Here is a 17,671-nt window from a genome sequence, read left to right on the forward strand (position 1 = left end):
GTGAGAAGGCTCGTAGGTAAACGCACAGGCCACCGATCTCGACAACACCAGTATTTTAACTTTCCCCTCCTCCCCACCTTTTTTGTTTTTTTTCTAGGCAGCGTTTCTCCATGTAGCAGCCTTGTCTGTCCAGGAACTCACCTTGTAGACCAGGCTGGCCTCGAACTCACAGAGATCCGTCTGTTTCTGCCCCTGGAATGCTGGGATGAAAGGCGACTGCTACCACTACCCAGCTGACAACCCCAGTTCAATTCCTGAGTCATAACAGTGACCAAGTCCTCCAAGTTGTCTTCTCACCTCCACATGTGTCCTGTGAAATGTAATTCAACTTCTTTTTAAGCTGCAGGGCTTAAGCATGGGGTGGGGGAGGATGATGACTAAGATCCCACCGAACGTGACAGTGCTAGCATGCAGGAGAACAGCAAGTCAAAGCCAGGAGTGCACAGAGTCAGAGACCAGACATACATAGCAAGACTCTGTCTGAAACAATAAAGACACACTACATTAACAGTGCAAGGATATTTAAATAAGAAGGCACAAATCAACTTTCAAATGTTTTATTTTTAGTGTTTTAAACATTTTAATACAACAAAGATATAAAATAATATATATTAGTTAAATCTGGATTTAATTTAGAACCAGGTATTTACTTATATACAACACTGTGCTTCAAGGTATGGCTACCACAAGAATTTTCATATCTTCAAGTAACACTAGTTTCTCTGTGGACAGGGAGACTTTTAGGTAGAAATCTCAAAACTAAAGAAGCCTGGTTTCGTCTAGCATACTGCTTCTCCACTGAGTACCAGCTTCACTTCCTTTGTTCATATCACAGAAACATTTCATTGTCCTACCAACCATGAATTCTTCAAATGAAAAGGTATTAAAGTTAAACATTTTAAAGATGTTAATAGCAGGCTGTTTAGTTCTTCAGAAAATCCAGTAGTTCAGATTACAAGAGATGTGAAATAACAATGAAAAACAAAAGACCAAAACAACTCCATAATATTCCCTCTCCTGTCAAAGCACAAAGCTTCCTTATGCCAAGACAAGAAAAACAGTGAATAAAGAGTTCTTTGATTCACATACAGTAGAATGTGTCTCAAAAACAACTTAATGTAGCTGGAGAAACAGCTCAGAGTTCATAGATATTTGTGCTGAACTTGATACAATAATTTATCACATTAGTTTTGTGAAATTAGTGCCACTGACTTGACAGGCAAACCGACACCTCCTTCTACAATAATTTATTCATGTAAAGCTATTCACCATGAGAAGAAACAAACAGATCCCTTCTTTTCCCATGGGTCAGCTGAAGCTGTCTGAGCTTTACAGGGATCTAACAATCCCCAGCTTCGGAGGTATAGGGGCGACTGAGGCCAAGTTCACTTCTGAATAAACATCAACTGTCCAAACTGTCATGGAAAATTGTCATGAAAACTGACATGCTTTGGTGGCTTTCACTGTATGAAGAAAAGCAAGTAAACTACTCTAAAGAATTTTCTTGTCTCTAAAGTCTGAGATGGTAAGGCTGACAGGTAGCTCACTAGACCATCACTGCTTTCACTATGGACTCCCTGTCTACAAGACTACCAAATCAGTAAGTATATTAAACCAGAGTCTAAATCATGAATGCCAGAAGCATCCTTAAGCACTGTGGGTCTAGAATCTTTAAGTGCTAAAACTGCTTCTTGCTGAATATAACAAAACAGGTTTATGTTATGATTTTGAATTTAATACCAGCATGGGAGGCAAAGACAGGTAGATCCCTGAGTTCAAGGCTAGCCTGATCTACACACTGAATTCCAGGACGGCCCAGGCTACACAGAGAAACCTTGTCTCAAAAAACAAAATAAAACAAACACAACAAAAAAGGTTTTGTACAAATGTTCCTAAAATAGACTGTTTCTTTTCTGCTATAAAAGGATTTCACTCCTCTGTTCTCCACGTATAAATTACAGATTTTTGCGAATTCTCAGTCACAACACAGGCAGCTAGAGTAGGGCTACCACTGCTCCTGGCAGTAGTTTTTCTTGGTTGGAAGACTATTAACATGCAGAGCCAGCATATAAAAGTAGTATTTTTCATAGCAATTCTGCTCAGAGAAAACTGGAGGATAACCTCATTGGGAATTGCAACACAGACAAAAAGGGTTTCTGCCAAAGTATGTGGTGATGACTGCAAGCTAATCCGCCTTAAAACCTGGTTCCTCTCAGTCTAGCATTGGTGGTACATACATGCCTTCAGTCCCAGCACTTGGGAGGCAGAGGCAGGGGGATCTCTGTGAGTTCGAGGCCAGCCTGGTCTACAGAGTGAGTTCCAAAGACAGGCTTCAAAGCCAGAGAGAAACCCTGTCTTGAAAAACCAAAAACCAAACAAACAAAAAAACCTCATTGCTCTCTTAACCACTTTTCAAAAAGACATTCTGCCTTGCCCCATAAAAGCACAGAGAGCCGAGGATGTAGCTTAACAGCAGAGCACTTGCTTGGCACACACACAGCCCCAGGTTGAACACCACAGGGAGGGCAACAATACTGTTTCTAGAACACAGGCAATCCAACCAGGACTTCCCGCAGAACCCCTACTTTGCATCCCCAAACTCAAGCCCTTTCTTTCCTTCTGTACTAAGCTGTCAAGGATGAAAGCCTTGTACAACTGCAGGATCAAACACAAGGTTCAAAAAAGCATGGAGCCTCTCCCTCCAACCATAGCATGCCCAAAATGTAAACATAAATTTTATCTTCATTACAGTTAGATTTCAACAAGAGGAAAGGTGTGAAGTCAAAACCTGAAAAATAATTTTGTCTCAGTTTTGAGACTTGAAGATGATTAACTCACGTAAACCCTGTCTCATAATAGCTAATAGGTTATAATCCAGCTTACCTTTTCCTTAAAACAAATGGGAGTAACTGCAAGGCCACTCACAATCCACACTGTAGGCTGCTGCCAGGCACTCACCACCAATACTGCACAAAGCTAGCGGCATTTACTTTCCTGTTTTGCTCGATAATAGAATCCACATGGAGGAGAGAAGCCTGATGTTAAGACATTCACCATTAATGTAGTGAACATTTAAAAACTAAGGTTGATACAGATGTTTCTGGAACAGTCTCCCAAAAGCCAATACTAGCTTCCCCTAGATAAGTTGGGTCCTGCTATGTCAGGGGTGGGGGTGTTAAAGAGGAGGGGCAGTAATGGCCTTTGACTTCAAGTTAAACCACTCAAGCAAGCACAAAAAAACCTTCACTCCATGATTATGTAATTTCTTTACATGAGATATTGGTGTTTTTGATCCTGGCTTGTAACAGAATCAATACTTTAAAATACTATAAGATTCTGAAGTATAAGATTTTAAAGACATAATAAACTTGAGTTGCCTCACATCATTTCTCAATGATGTTTCCAGCAGACTCAGGTTGTACAGCATGGGCTGAAATCTGCTTGCCTAATCTCCCCTTCCTGCCTAATTCACTCCTGTAGCTTCAGGGAGGGTGGGACTATGATTCCAACTACAATAATAAGCATTTCACCCAAACAGAGAAGGACCAAGTGTCAGCAGTGGTCAAACTGTATTCTCAGTATGCCAGCACCTCTTCAAAGTCCATATTTTAAAACGGAATGTAAAAACTACACAATTAGTAAACTACTTGTTTAAGCTGAAGATCAATTTCCAATTCTACAACCAGGCTGAGGTAAAAAATAAACAAATGGTATCTGAGAGGTGAAATTAATTACTGATGGTAATTTTCTGATGTAAACAGCTACTAATTTATTTAGTTCTTGATTGCCAAATTAAGACTATAGAAATATATGTACACAATTATTTTTTTAAAATAAAAAGTAGCAAGTTTTTTTGTGTCCAAGTATGTCTGGTGTTTACTTTCAATGGCCAAGAATGAGAACTTTTAGGAAAACAAACCAAAACACCCCAAAGAGTTAACACTATGCCTACAACCTGTAGATTTCTTTTTCATTAGAAGACAAGAATTCTTCGCATGCACATTTACTTATTTAGTGACATAAGAACTTTAACATCTAGTAAAACGCTCTTATTTGTCTCACTAAAGCACATCATTAAAAAACACATTATATTGGGCTGTCATCTGCCTAACTAACTGTTACAACACAAATTTATTCCAATACTTACAGCACTCAAACAACACCACTTTACTATTATGAGCACAGCCTTTTTCCTTCACAAATCCTTACTGTTATTCACACTGAAGCTTCAAAACAAAACAGGAACTGCAACTACAGTGAAAATGCTGACCCCATATTTGCATTAATGGGAAGGCCAGTGACACCTGACCAGTGAATGTGTCACCTCACACATGGCCCCTAGCATTCTCTACTTGTTTCATGCAAACTGCTGTGTTCAATAGGCTTTTCTTAAAAATGGTTCAAAGGTTTACCAGTAAGACAATCACTTTCCACACAGACACAGGTTAGTTCAATGAACAAGTGAGAATGGCTCACTTGGTAGGGGGAGGATAACAGCTTCAAAAAAATATTTCTTGACTTGAGTCCTACTGGAAATTAATCAACCAGTCTAAGCAGTTGTGCTTGAGTTCAGTAAGCAAACACTTAACATGCACATGTAATGGCCTGACATCACCTACACACTGGGTCTTCCTACAGTGAAGGAAGGGCAGAAAATCTCTCCTTGAGCTCTCTGTTCAACCAGAGAGGTAGGGAGCCTTGGTTGCTCTTTCTTGAGTTTTATAGTCACAGCCTTGCTCAGAACAGGAAACCTGTCAACATATAAGCCAAAATGCAACATATCCAGAACAACCTGGGGACAAAGCAAAGTTATTCATTTTCATTCCATAACTACTGTATATTTAACAACAAACTCATTACAAAGATACAGTCTTCATCCAATTAGTCTTTTCATTATTGCTGGTTTAGAAAATGGCCAACAATATTCATTAGGTACTGTGCCATTAACATTGCATTCAAAGAAAGAAAACATAGGAAACCAAATTCTCGCTCTCCTACTCTGATGATATGCTCTGGTATTAGCTAGAGTATGGTAGTACAAAAAGAGTCTTGTTGTGATATAAAAGGCAATAAACACATCAATGGAATAATGTTCATGGGCAGCCAAGATGAAGAAGATTCCAAAGAGGTTGAGAACCCAGGAGAGAGTGTGCAAGAAATTCCAGCTTCTTGGTGTATCTAGGAAAATAACAGAAGGATCATTTAAAACCACACTTGTTCCAATGAGCCTTGTCACATGCTTCTCAGGGTATGATAGGTTGTTGTTCCCCAATCTGCCCTTCCCTCTTGTTTCACAACCCTGTTTCATGTAGTGTAGTCCAGGCTGCCTTAAACTGGATATGCAGATGAATCTGGACTTCTGGAATTACAGGCATCTATCATTACATGTGGTTTTTATATACTATTTTTTAAATTTTTATTTTATGTGCTTTGGTGTTTGCCTGCATGTATGTCTGTATGTCTGTGTGAGGCTGTCAGATCCCCTAGAACTGGAGTTGCAAACCATCATGTGGGTGCTGCACCATCTCTCCAGCCCCATCACACACACATAAATATTTTTTAAAGATTTATTTATTTATTATGTATACAGTATTTTGCCTGCACACCAGAAGAGGGCACCAAATAGCATTATGGATAGTTGTGAGTCACCATGTGGTTGCTGGAAATTGAACTCAGAACCTCTGGAAGAGCAGTCAGTGCTCTTAACCTCTGAGACACCTCTCCAGCCCCCATCACATATGTTTTTATGTGGTACATGTCTTCATGAAGGGCAGGCAAGCACTCCACCAACTGAGTTACAACCCCAGTCCATTTCCTGTTCTCCCTAGGACTTTGCATCCTTCCCACCCCTCCTCTGCAGTTGTCTGATATGCACAGAAGCATTAAAAACATACTTACACTCTGTGACAAAGAAATTCAGCATGGTTAGAACAACTGTGTGGCCACTGAACATGTAATCTCCGCAAGTGTGAACACCAGTCAGGGTCATACCAAAGCCACTCCAAATGGCAAACGCCCGGTGTAGTTTCTCCCACACACTTCCATATATCTATAAAGAAAGCTGTGAATTAGTTCTTCAAATGCTTAGAGAGGTTCAGAGCTTTCCCAAATCAATTTTGGGGAATTTGTGAGGAACGATTCATAAGTAAGAACATCCAGGCAAAGGCAAACAAAGTCTAACCCAATTAATTCCAAGTGGGCCCAGAGACTAAATTACATGCCCAGCGACTAAATTACATGCCCAGCTTGTCTGCACTCAGAAAATGCTGCTAATTAAATGAAATCATAGCATTTCAAACTCCTGTACAGTAGAGTTCCTTTAAAGTGAAAATGACAAGCTGGGCATGTAACATATATTTAAGAGGCACTTGAGGCTAGTCCAGTCTACATATTGAGTTCCAGGACAACCAGGGCTACATACACAACAACAAAAGCAAGAAGTGAAAATGTCAAAGCCAAGAATGATGTCACGTGTCCATAATCCCAGTACTTCATAGCCAGAAGCAGGAGGATCAAGAGTCTTGGTGACATAGGCCAGTCAAGGTCACATGAGATTTCATCTTAAAACAAATACCCACTGTAAAACAAGAACATCTCTAGGTTTTATTTCACTTATTTTTTTTTCCATAATGCCCATGTTTAAATCTATATTAAAATATTTTTCCCCCTTCAAGACAGGGGTTTCTCTGTTTAACAGCTTTGGGTGTCCTGGAACTCAATTTGTAGGCCAAGCTGGTCTTGAACCCACCTGCCTCTGCCTCCAGAATGCTGGAATTAAAGGCATGTGCCACCACTGCCTGACCTTATATTAATTTTTTTTAAATAATCTCCAACTTTCAGTTGGGCATGGTGATGCATGCCTTTAATCCCAACACTTAGAGGAGATAGAGACAGGCGGATCTCAGTGAGTTCAAGGCCAGTCTGGTCTATAAAGTGAGTTCCAGGATAGCCAGGGTTGTTACACAGAGAAACCCTGTCTCCAAAAACCAAAAATAAGTAAATTAGTAAGGAAGGAAATAAGCTATGCCGTAATTTCTACCGTTTAATATCTATCCTCTCTGTCATCACTGGTTACAGAATCGCATACACTGATGACACCATGAACTCAGCCAGGTCTTACTCCCTCCTGGCCTTCCCTGAACTTAGGCAGAGCCATGTCCTCTAAGAAAGCTGTAAGCAAAAGTGTGGAAGATTTCTAGGAAGGGTACAGAGATAAAAGAGGAGTTCTTTTGCACCTCTCTACTTGCTTTCTACCTCCAATAATTCAATCTCCAACAGCCACCAAGGACCACAATGTGGCCTTGAGACACAATGTGTCTCAGGGTAGTAGAAAAGAAAGACAAAAGATCATGGGGGTTTGATAAGGCAATCATAGCAGATCCCCCCCCCCATTTCTTTGTAACCTTGGCTGTCCTAGAACTTACTCTGTAGACCAGGCTGGCCTCCAACTCAGATCCTCCTACCTCTGCCTCCCAAGTGCTAGGATCAAAGGTGGTTACCACTGCCCAGCTGGATAATATCTTAAATGAGGACAGGGAACAAGTCTCAACAATTGTCATCCAGTATCTAAAGTATTTTCATCTTTTCCCATTCTACATCTCTCATACATCCTTCTAGAAACAAACTGAAACAGAGAATAATGAATTGGAAGCTGTCCAGACAAGATATGCAAATTAGCTTTGGGTTGCTAAATTTAAAAACTAGGCATGTTCTCAGTTGTCTTGGTTCTGTGATTTTAAACCATTAATTTATCACAGTGAAATGCCTATGGATCTCCCTAAGGGATTTGGCTGCTGGTTGTTACCCCCATAACACTCTTTTAAGATTGCTATATATAATGTAGGTCAATAGGCAGGATACATTATACTTCAAAGCAATTAGCGGTAATTCAGGGCAGATTTAGATGGAAATATCTACACATAACTATTAATAGAGAAAAGTCATTGGAGATAGAAAGAGGGCTGTTCACAATGGAGACATCTGACTTGTTCTTGTAGCACATGATGCAGCGGTGTGCACAAAGACCCAGCCTTCTCTTCAGTGGCTGTCCCTGATAAACCTTCAAGGGCCGGACATTCTCTTGTCCACTAACAAGCTTCACAGGAAAGCAAAACATTTCACCTCAAATACATTCCTTTGGTATTTTCGGATCTGGTTATTCAGAAAATGACACTCAGATATAGCTTATTTAAAAATCCCTCCTTGTATAAAAAGAAGTATCTATCTGCATTAGTTAATTAAGGAAAGCAGAGACTGAGGGTCTGATACCTCCAGACCAGACAGAAATGACACAGGTGTCATCCCATCATGAGATCATCCTCAAGTAAGAGCAGTCATCTCATGAAAACTGGTGTATTCCCTTAAGCAATAACAAGAACTTAGATAATGCGGTCTCATTATATGTACTTCTTTCTCAACCCAATTTTTCCTCTATTTAAACCTAAAGTTCATATCAGTATTTCAGGTATTACTGGACTCCTCTCCATGTTCCCCTTTCCAAAATGGCCACAATAACTGAATCTCTCTGTCTTCCACCACTACTAAACCCTGTAATTGTTTCACTAAGCTACTACTCAGCTTAGTCTGCCGGGACCTGGGCAGCGGAGTTTTCGGTTAAGAATATAAGCTGAAGCCAGGAGCTGGTGGTGCACACCTTTAGTCCCAGCACTTGGGAGGCAGAGGCCGTGGCAGGTGACTCTCTCAAAACCAGTTTGGTCTACAAAGCAAATTTCAGAACAGCCAGGAGTACATAGAGAAGCCATGACTTTGAAAAAGAAAACTAACCAACCTCTCAACAATTTAAGGCTATAAATCAATGAAATAATTGTTTGAAAACAAAGACAGCCAAAGAACGGGGTCAATATTATAGTGACATTGCCTTCATGGTGGTACCCTACAGTCTACTTAAAGGAATGTATACTTGTATTATAAAAGTTATTAAGACAACTAAATTAGATTCTAGTCATTTCTTTTTTTTTAATTAATCTAAATTCTAAAGCAAAGCCAATTTTCTCAATTGCTTAAAAAGAAATTACAGAGAGTAATAACCAGGAATGTTTTAGAGATGCTTACAAATCTATCTCCATGTGAAGGAAAGTAAAATGTGAGAGAATACCACTCTGATCACTCCCGGCCCCGCCCCCCCCCAGACAGGGCCTGTCTTGTATCTCAGGATGGCCTGGAACTCACTATGGCAGTGGTTCTCAACCTTCCTAACACTGCAACCTTCTAATACAGTTCCTAATGTTGTGGTGACCCCAATCATTATTTCACTGCTACCTCATAACTGTAATTTTGCTATAAATTGTAATGTAAATAACTGATATGTAGGATATCTGATATGTCACCATTGTGAAAGGGTCGGTGAACTCACAAAGGGGTCACGAACTATAGTTGAAAAACTGTACTATATGGTTCAGCTGTCTTCAAATTTGCCAGTCTCTCAACACAGCCTCCTGAGTGCTGAGATTATAGTCATGAATTGCCATGCCAGGCTCCCAATGACTTTTTCATTGTTGTTTTGCTTTGTTAACTAAAAGCCTGAGGGGATCTGGCAAGATGGTTAAGTGGGTAGAGGCATTCCTGTGTAGGCCCAATGACTGGAGCTGTCCTCTGAACCACACATTCCTGCTGTGGTATGTGTATGTATGCACTTGCATGTGTCACACACACACACACACACACACACACACACACACACACCTCACTCTCTCTTCCCCACTCCACCTTCCGTAAATTTAAAGTGTTTTGATAGATATTTTTGAGTGATGTCTGGAGAGCAAAAGCAAATGTGGATGTTGTTCATTACTCTTCATAAAGAATGGTTACTTAAAAAGTATAGTTAGAAAGTGCAAAGTGTATCTTTGTCTAAAATACCAACCTAGAGACTACATTTTTTTTTCCCAGTGACCATTTTAGGAATATGTATCACAATACATTAAAATTCTGTTTCCAAAAATTTAGAGTAAATGGAGGAGATAGCTCAGAGGCAAAAAGTGCTTGCCTACCATGTGCAAGGTATCAGGTTCAAGGTTGTTCCACAAAACATGCCCTGGCCATTCTGGAACTCAATCAGTAGAACAGGGTAGCTTTGAAATAAAAACTCAGATCCACCTGCCTCTGCTTCTCTCGTGCTAGGATTAAAGATGTGTGCCATCATTGTTTGGTTAACCATGAGATCGGGGAGATGGGTAAAACATGCCTTGAGTTCAGATCCCTAGAAATCATGCCAAGAAGGCACAGAAAAGGCTAGTTGGATATCCCAGCACAAAGAGGCAGAGACAGGAAATGCCCACAGCTGCTGGCATACTAGCCAAACTGGTGGCTTCAAGTTCAGCCTGAGACCCTGCCTTAATATATAAGGTGGAGATTGATCAAGAACCTGACACCAACCTCAGGCCTCACAGATATTCAAGTGAAAGAATGTGCCAGTACCTTAAGCATAATCATAGAATCACCTCTGTAATTCATGCTTCAGTTGAAGGATCTCCATGAACGTCAACTTATGGGAGTAAATAAAAATTCTACTTAAAAACTGTTTGTGCTGCTGGAGGTACCCAACACTTTTAATCCTAGCAGTTGTGAGGCCAAGACAGGAGGCTGTCTGTGAGTTCTAGCCCAGTCTGGTCAACACAGTAAGTTCTAGGCCATCTAGAGCTGCATAGTGACATTGCCTAGGAGGGAGAGAGGTACAGAGAGAGAGACATAAGAAGAAACTCCAAACCAGACCTGTGCAAGTAGACACAACTATTAAAAGTTTCATTTGTAGGCTGGGATAAAAAGGGGTCTATGTGAGCTTTTGCTCTTTAACATACACTTATATATAATTTGAGTTCTTATAAGAAACATTTACAACTTTGTAATAAAATGATGTTTTTCTGCCAGGTGGTGGTATTTGTCTTTAATCTCAGCATTTGGGAGACAGAGGTAGGTGGATCTGTGAGTGTGACCAGCCTGGTCTACAGCGTGAATTCCAGGACAACCAGGGCTACACAAAGAAACCCTGTCTTGAAAAAAACCACAAAACTCCCCCAAAGTTTTTAACCTTAAAACTATCTGCTTCAGAGAAGTCTGAAAGTGCCCTGGGTCCTTCTCAGTGCTCAGTCTCACAGGCCTAATACCTGGAGAACTTGCTGCCCTTCACCTCAAGGGCAGGATTTTTAGCTCTTCATCTCCTTCCAGTGCTCAATCTTCCTTCCCTAACTGGTGTGTCAGCTATTTCTACTACTGCAGTATAGGCAATGGCACCTAATTTTGTTTTACAAGCAACATTAAAATAACAACAAAGGTGTTAATGTAGCCACTAAGACCCCTGTCTGAAGTGTAGGTTAATAATATTTTTTTTTGCCCAAATTTAATCATTCACAATTTTGTATATCAAAAACATATGATACCTTCAACTTTTGTTTTTATTTCTTTTAGACAGGGTCTTTCTACATAGGCCTGGTTGTCCAGGAACTCAGTTTGTAGATCAGGCTGGTTTCAAACTCACAGAGATTCATCTGCCTTTGCCTGTCAAGTGCTGGGATTAAAGGCATGTGGAACCATGCCCAGCTGAGATCCTCAACTTTTAAGATTATTTTATTGATTTTTAAAATTCATTAGTGAGGGATGAGTGCTGGGGACGGAACCCCAGGACCCTGTGCACACTGGGCAATCACTCTACCACCAAGTTTGAATTTTAAAAACACCCTAGATCTTAGAATAAAAATAATAATTTATAACTCCCATTTCTGTTCCCTATTGGCATAATTTGTCCTCTCTCTATTTAATCAACAATAAAACAAATAAGGAAGTTATAAAATGCACACCAAAACTGAAAGGGGAAAAAAATCCATATAAATATTTCACACATCCTAGAAAGTTTACAGAGCCCTGGGTTAAAGAATGCTTAAAGTGTTTAAAGAAAATGGCTGATGGAGGCAGTAAGGGCCCTGAGCACCCCATATGAAGACTAAAGTGTATCAAAGGTGGATGTGATCCAAATGCATTGTGAATGTGTATGCAGGTGTGATAATGGCAACCATTATGGTACCTAATCAATATATACTAATAAAAACATTGTAACAAAGATACTGACTGTAGTAAGAAAGGGAAAGATGTAGCAGAAAAAGATAGTCAAAATAATTTTTCCCACAGTCCTGTAACATGGAACTAATATCCATGATGGAACACAGAAAGATAAGTCTAGCTAACTAAGGTTACTTAACCCAGTTATTTTTGTCAAGTTTACTATTGGTATTGCAAATACAAAAATAAAGCACATTTTTAACATAAAAGCATAATTTTTGCCTTCCTGCATTAATCCTGGGTCATTAATCCAAAAGAACAATAAAGAACACACAGAAGGTAACAGGCTACCTTTCCAGTACACTGCAGATGCTGTCCTGGCACGGAGAGGGAGGTCACAAACATGGTAAAGCAGCGAAGCAAGAATACAGTGCCCATCAGACTACAGAGCCTTCGCAGAAGGATTGACCTATAAACAGAGTGATCAAAGCAGAAATCAGACAACACTCCAACTCTCCTAGGGAGAAAGAATGCAAGGGGAAATCACTAGTCTTTATGAAGAACAGAAATCTTTCCCCCACTCAGAAGTTCTGTATTAAAAGGAAAACCAAATGGGTCAGTGTTTGCCTGGGGCCAGGATTGGAATTAATAATGAAAAGACAAGAGGGTGTTCTAAAATCTCAACCGTGGCAGTATTTGCTCACAAGTTGTTTATTAAATGTAGAGCTGTAAACTTAAAAGTAGAAAAACATAATTAAATTACATCTTTGTAATGCATATATGTGGTTTTATCACACTGTATACAAAACAATGGGTTTCATTACATATGTCATAATATTTTATTTTAATTTGGAGGAGAGGATCTTAGGAGATCATCTAACATGTCATCATCCACTAGAGTTCTGCAGTGATGGAGATGTTTTATATACCATGTAGCCAGCTAGCTACAGTCGGCTCTTGAGCACTTGGAACTCATGTTCCTTATGTTAGTAAGATCTGTATCTAATATTAAATCATTGAAATTACAATAGCCACATGCAGCTAGTGCAGATTGGAAAGAGCATTCTTTTGGTGGTAAAATAAGACCATACAAAAGTGGAGGTTTGTTTGTTTTTCAAGACAGGTTTCTCTGTGTAGGCTTGGCTGTCCTGGAACTTGCTTTGTAAACCAGGCTGGCCTAAGATCCACCTCCCTCTGCCTCCTGAGTGCTGGAATTAAAGGTATTCTCATCCTGGGAAGCATAATACTAGTCCTATTATTTATTTAAAAATTTAAGATTTTCTTATTGTTTTTAATTATGTGTAGGTATGTGTGTTTGCCTGTAGGTGTGTGCATGAAAGTGCAGGTATCCTTGGAGGCCAAAGGTGTAAGATTCCCTGGAACTGGAGTTATAGGCAGTTGACAGCCATTCAATGTGGGCACTGGAGACTGGACCCCAGTGCTGTGAAGAACACCAAGTGCTTTTTCCCACTTTTGCCAGCCTCTTAAGTTGTTTATAGGAGGGTAAAGTTGATCACTTGAGATTCTACTTTTGCCTCATGAACAGCATTAAAATGGTTCACAAGAATAGTTATATGAAGTTATTCTAAGTTGTCCCTTACTTAAACTTAAGCTCTGAAAATAATACTGTTTTATATTAAGTAACAGAAACTTTGAATAAGCATAATCTGAGTAATCATAAACTGTGATTATCGTTTGTACTGTTATTTCTTTAAATGCCCTAAATTGAAACAGAATAAGAGTTTGGGGTACTTTCTCTCAAAAGTAGCACCGAACATAAGGCAAAGTATGTTTTAGTCTTTAATGTGCACATCTGGATGGAGCTTAAGAACCTGCAGCTCAACCACCTTTCAATTCCAATCAAAAGTAACACAAAGATGACGCTTGAGAAATACCTTCTTGGACTAAGGAAGTGTTGATTCCTGAATTTATCTACTTTTAAGTAAAACCACTACTTGGATTTACCTGGTCACTACTATGCTTCACCAAATCTACCAAGGTTTCTTCTAAGGTAACATTTGTTTTTATTTTCATGAGTGGATAGATTTAAGTCCATAGGGACTTGAGAGCCAAAGTTAGCCAGAAAGCAGTGATATACACATTTTTAAACCATTTTATCTTAAAATAGGAGTGCACACAAGAACACAATGAGAAATGTGGCAAAATGGCCTCAAAAAATATGGCCTGAAAATGTGACAAAAATAGCAGTCATTAACCTTTCTTTTCACCTTCAAAGTACTAAAATAACCACAGCTCAGGATGTGTGTGGCCACCACAGAACTTCCTGTTGAGGAGTGAGGTCCCCAATTGCAAGACAATACCCACACATCACTCTTCAGGGTTCTAAAAACAATGGGCAGCAGATAACCACAGACAGTTTCTTAATGTTTTCTTCACCACTAAGCCTTATTTTCTCTCCTTTTTTTTTTTTTTTTTTTTTTTTGTTTTTACATCAAGCAAGACTCATTAATATAGAAAAGGGGTCTTCCTACCCTTATGCCTTTCTTGCTCTGTCTACCTGCCTGTCTATTTATTTGTTCATTCGCTATTATTTGTTTGCTCATTTATTTATTTGTTTGGTTGGTTATTTATTGGTTTTTCAAGACAGGATTTCTCTGTATAACAGCCTTTGCTGCCCTGGAACTCACTCTGTAGATGGGTTAACCTTGAACTAATAGAGATCCACCTGTCCCTGTCTCCCGAGTGTTGGGACTAAAGGCATGCACCACCAACATCCAGCTGTTGTTTTTATTTATAATAATAATTTAAAGTTTTCCCTTGGTATTTCTTGGAGAAAGTGCCAAGAAGCACTCTCCCCATTTAGCAGCTTCACCATCTCAGATGTGCAGAGCATGCAAGATAGTCTTGTTTAATGGGTGTCCCTCCTCCAATCAAACACTTAACCAAACACTGTCCTTGGGAGCATTTCCATCTTTCTACAGAAGCACCATTTCTAGTTTGTTTCTGAAGAAGAAAGGAGAAAGATGAAAGGGAGAGGAAGAGAAGAAAGAGGAGGTAAAAGGAAGAGGGAAAGGAAGAAGAGGAGGAGGAAGAGGAGACAAAAGCTAGAGTAGTAAGGAATGGCTCGAGGCTGACTATCCTTTTCCCTATAAAATACACTCACAATATTACTAGATATATTGGCCTGGCAACCTTCCTTAACCAAACCCCCAACTTCCCTTTGTAAAAAGCTATGTTCCACAGAGCAGCACCTGGGCAACGCAGGGGAAGGACCATGCTCAACAACAGACACCAGTCAGACATTTTCAATCTTTAGGATCAGGGATACCTGTGCTTGTGAAGAAGAAGAACTAGGATCCAAATGTAGCACAGAATCACACCACACACTTCGGTCATGGAGAAGGCCCACGGGATCCTGGGAACACTGCAACAGAAAAAGTTATTTCTGGAGCTGAAGACCAGCAGATGCACCCCTTTTCAGAGCAATGCTTCACCCTCAGAACTGTTCTGTACAATTTTACCTCTTTCAGATTAGTGCCTGGGGTTAAAAATCAGCTTCATGAACTATTACACTCATCAGAATCTACTGGCTGCCACTGACTTCCAATAATGGTTCTCTGTAAAGAAATAACAACTCATCTCTCCCAGACTATAGCATTCAATCTCAACCGTCTCCCCAAAATGGGGGTTCAAGATAGGGTTTCTTTGGAGCCTATCCTGGAACTCACTCTATAGACCAAGCTGGCCTCAAACTCAGAGATCCGACTGTCTCTGCCTCCCAAGTGCTGGGATTAAAGGTGTGCACCACTACCTCCCAGCAGCATTCAATTTCTTAAATTACTTTATTTTTAGGTGTGTGTGTACAAGCACAAACATGTGAATACAGGCAGAAAGTAAGCTAGAAGAGGACATCAGAGTCCTTGGAGTTTGAGTTATAGCAGCTGTGAGCTGCTTGGCATCAGTGTAAGTCTTCTGCAAAAGCAGCACACACTCTGAAACCTCTGAGCTATCTCTCCAGCCAGCACCCAATTCCTTAAACTGTGGGTTATAGGACTGAATGAGGAAGAGAATCTGCACAAAATTTAGTACATAAATAAGAAAGAAAAAAAATGAGCTGGGATTGATATGTAAAACAAGATTGTTTCTAATTTAAATTGAAAAAGAGAAAAGAAAAAAAAAAAAAGAATAATGGCTACAGAACAAACAAAAACCAATTAATCATCCAACATGTAATGAGTCTGAGGTGTTTCTGGCAGTGCCCACCTCCCCTGCACTGCATTGGGCAACTTTCCTGCAGTCTTGGTTCTGAACATAAAACATGCATTTCACACTGCATACCATTACTCCATACCACACCAACAAATGCTGCCTGTAACAACCCAGATTCAAAGACTGCGCTGTTATGAACCTCAATGAACCTCAGTGTCTTTACTATAAAAATTCTTCTGCTCTGAGAAGAAAAAAAAAAAAAAAAAAACACTACTTTCATTATAAAAACAGATATAATCATCAATTTTCATATTTGCTACTCCTCATTACGTAAGCAACAAGTTATCATGTGATGATGGCTGACTTTAAAAACTGCTGTGGCCAGGTGCACACCTTTAGTTCCAACACTCTGAAGTCATAGGTAAGTGTATCTCTGTAAGTGTGAGGCCAGCCTGGTCTACAGACTGAATTCTAGGACAGCCAAAGCTACAGAGAAGCCCTGTCTCAAAAGAAACAAACAAAAAAATTGTTACATGAATTTTGGCTCAGGTTTAGAATAACATTTCCAACAAGTTCTAAATGGCCCTGAACAGCTGCCATTTTGTATTACAAATTTATGAAATGATATTCTCAGAACTGAGGACTATAAATAAGTAAATAAAAATATTAACTTTCAAAAACACATAAGATGCTATATCCACAAGTAGCAAATATTTAGCAAATATTTAATTTTTTAAATGTAAAATTTTATTATGTAATTTGTCTTCTCAATTTTAATAATAATAATAATAAAATTATACGCATATCAAAAGAATTTTCTAAAAATAAATTTATGATATATTATCAGCAAATGTATGATTTGCTAGGACCAAAGGCATGTGCCATGACACCCTTTAAAAAAACACTTTAAAAATAATATACATAGCTGGGCGGTGGTGGCACACGCCTTTAATCCCAGCACTCGGGAGGCAGATCTCTGAGTTTGAGGCCAGCCTGGTCTACAGAGTGAGTTCCAGGACAGGCTCCAAAGCTACACAGAGAAACCCTGTCTCAAAAACAACAACAACAACAACAACAATAACGACAATAATAAAACATATAAGTCAGGCATGGTAGCAAACACCTTTGTTCCCAGTACTCAGGAGGCAAAGGCGGGTGGATCTCCAAGTTGGAGACCAGTCTGGTGTACAGAAAGAGTTCAAGGACAATTAGGGATACATAGTGAGACCCTGCACTCAACAAGAAATACATACGTACATACAAAGTTAAATTTTGCATACTTAGGACATACTTCTTCCCAAAACTAAACCTAATTACTGTTTCTCAATTTTATGCTATTTTATCCCACATTACATCTTTTAGTAACACACTCATCTAACACACACATACTCAACACACAAGTGCATGTACACTCACCTAACACACACACATACCTACTTCCTTTATACAAGTCTCATATACACTTTTTTTTCATAATTTTGCTTAAGAACAG

General features: G+C 39.5%; 1 protein-coding gene across 2 annotated transcripts in view; it reads right to left on the reverse strand.

Annotated features, from left to right (window-relative positions):
• Positions 1-541: 541 nt before the first annotated feature.
• The window catches only part of Samd8 (sterile alpha motif domain containing 8), a 48,452-nt gene continuing 31,322 nt past the window's right edge, over positions 542-17,671 (reverse strand). For both annotated transcript variants that reach the window (XM_051174799.1, XM_051174800.1), the window contains exons 3-6: positions 15,299-15,394; positions 12,361-12,478; positions 5,899-6,049; positions 542-5,178 (exon numbers count right to left, since the gene is read on the reverse strand). In XM_051174799.1, coding sequence (XP_051030756.1) covers positions 4,874-5,178; positions 5,899-6,049; positions 12,361-12,478; positions 15,299-15,394 — 670 coding nt within the window. In that variant the 3' untranslated portion in view covers positions 542-4,873. The remainder of the gene's footprint in view (positions 5,179-5,898; positions 6,050-12,360; positions 12,479-15,298; positions 15,395-17,671) is intronic.

This window comes from Phodopus roborovskii, unplaced genomic scaffold, assembly GCF_943737965.1.
Source record: "Phodopus roborovskii unplaced genomic scaffold, PHOROB, whole genome shotgun sequence".
NCBI classification, from domain to species: Eukaryota; Metazoa; Chordata; class Mammalia; order Rodentia; family Cricetidae; genus Phodopus; species Phodopus roborovskii.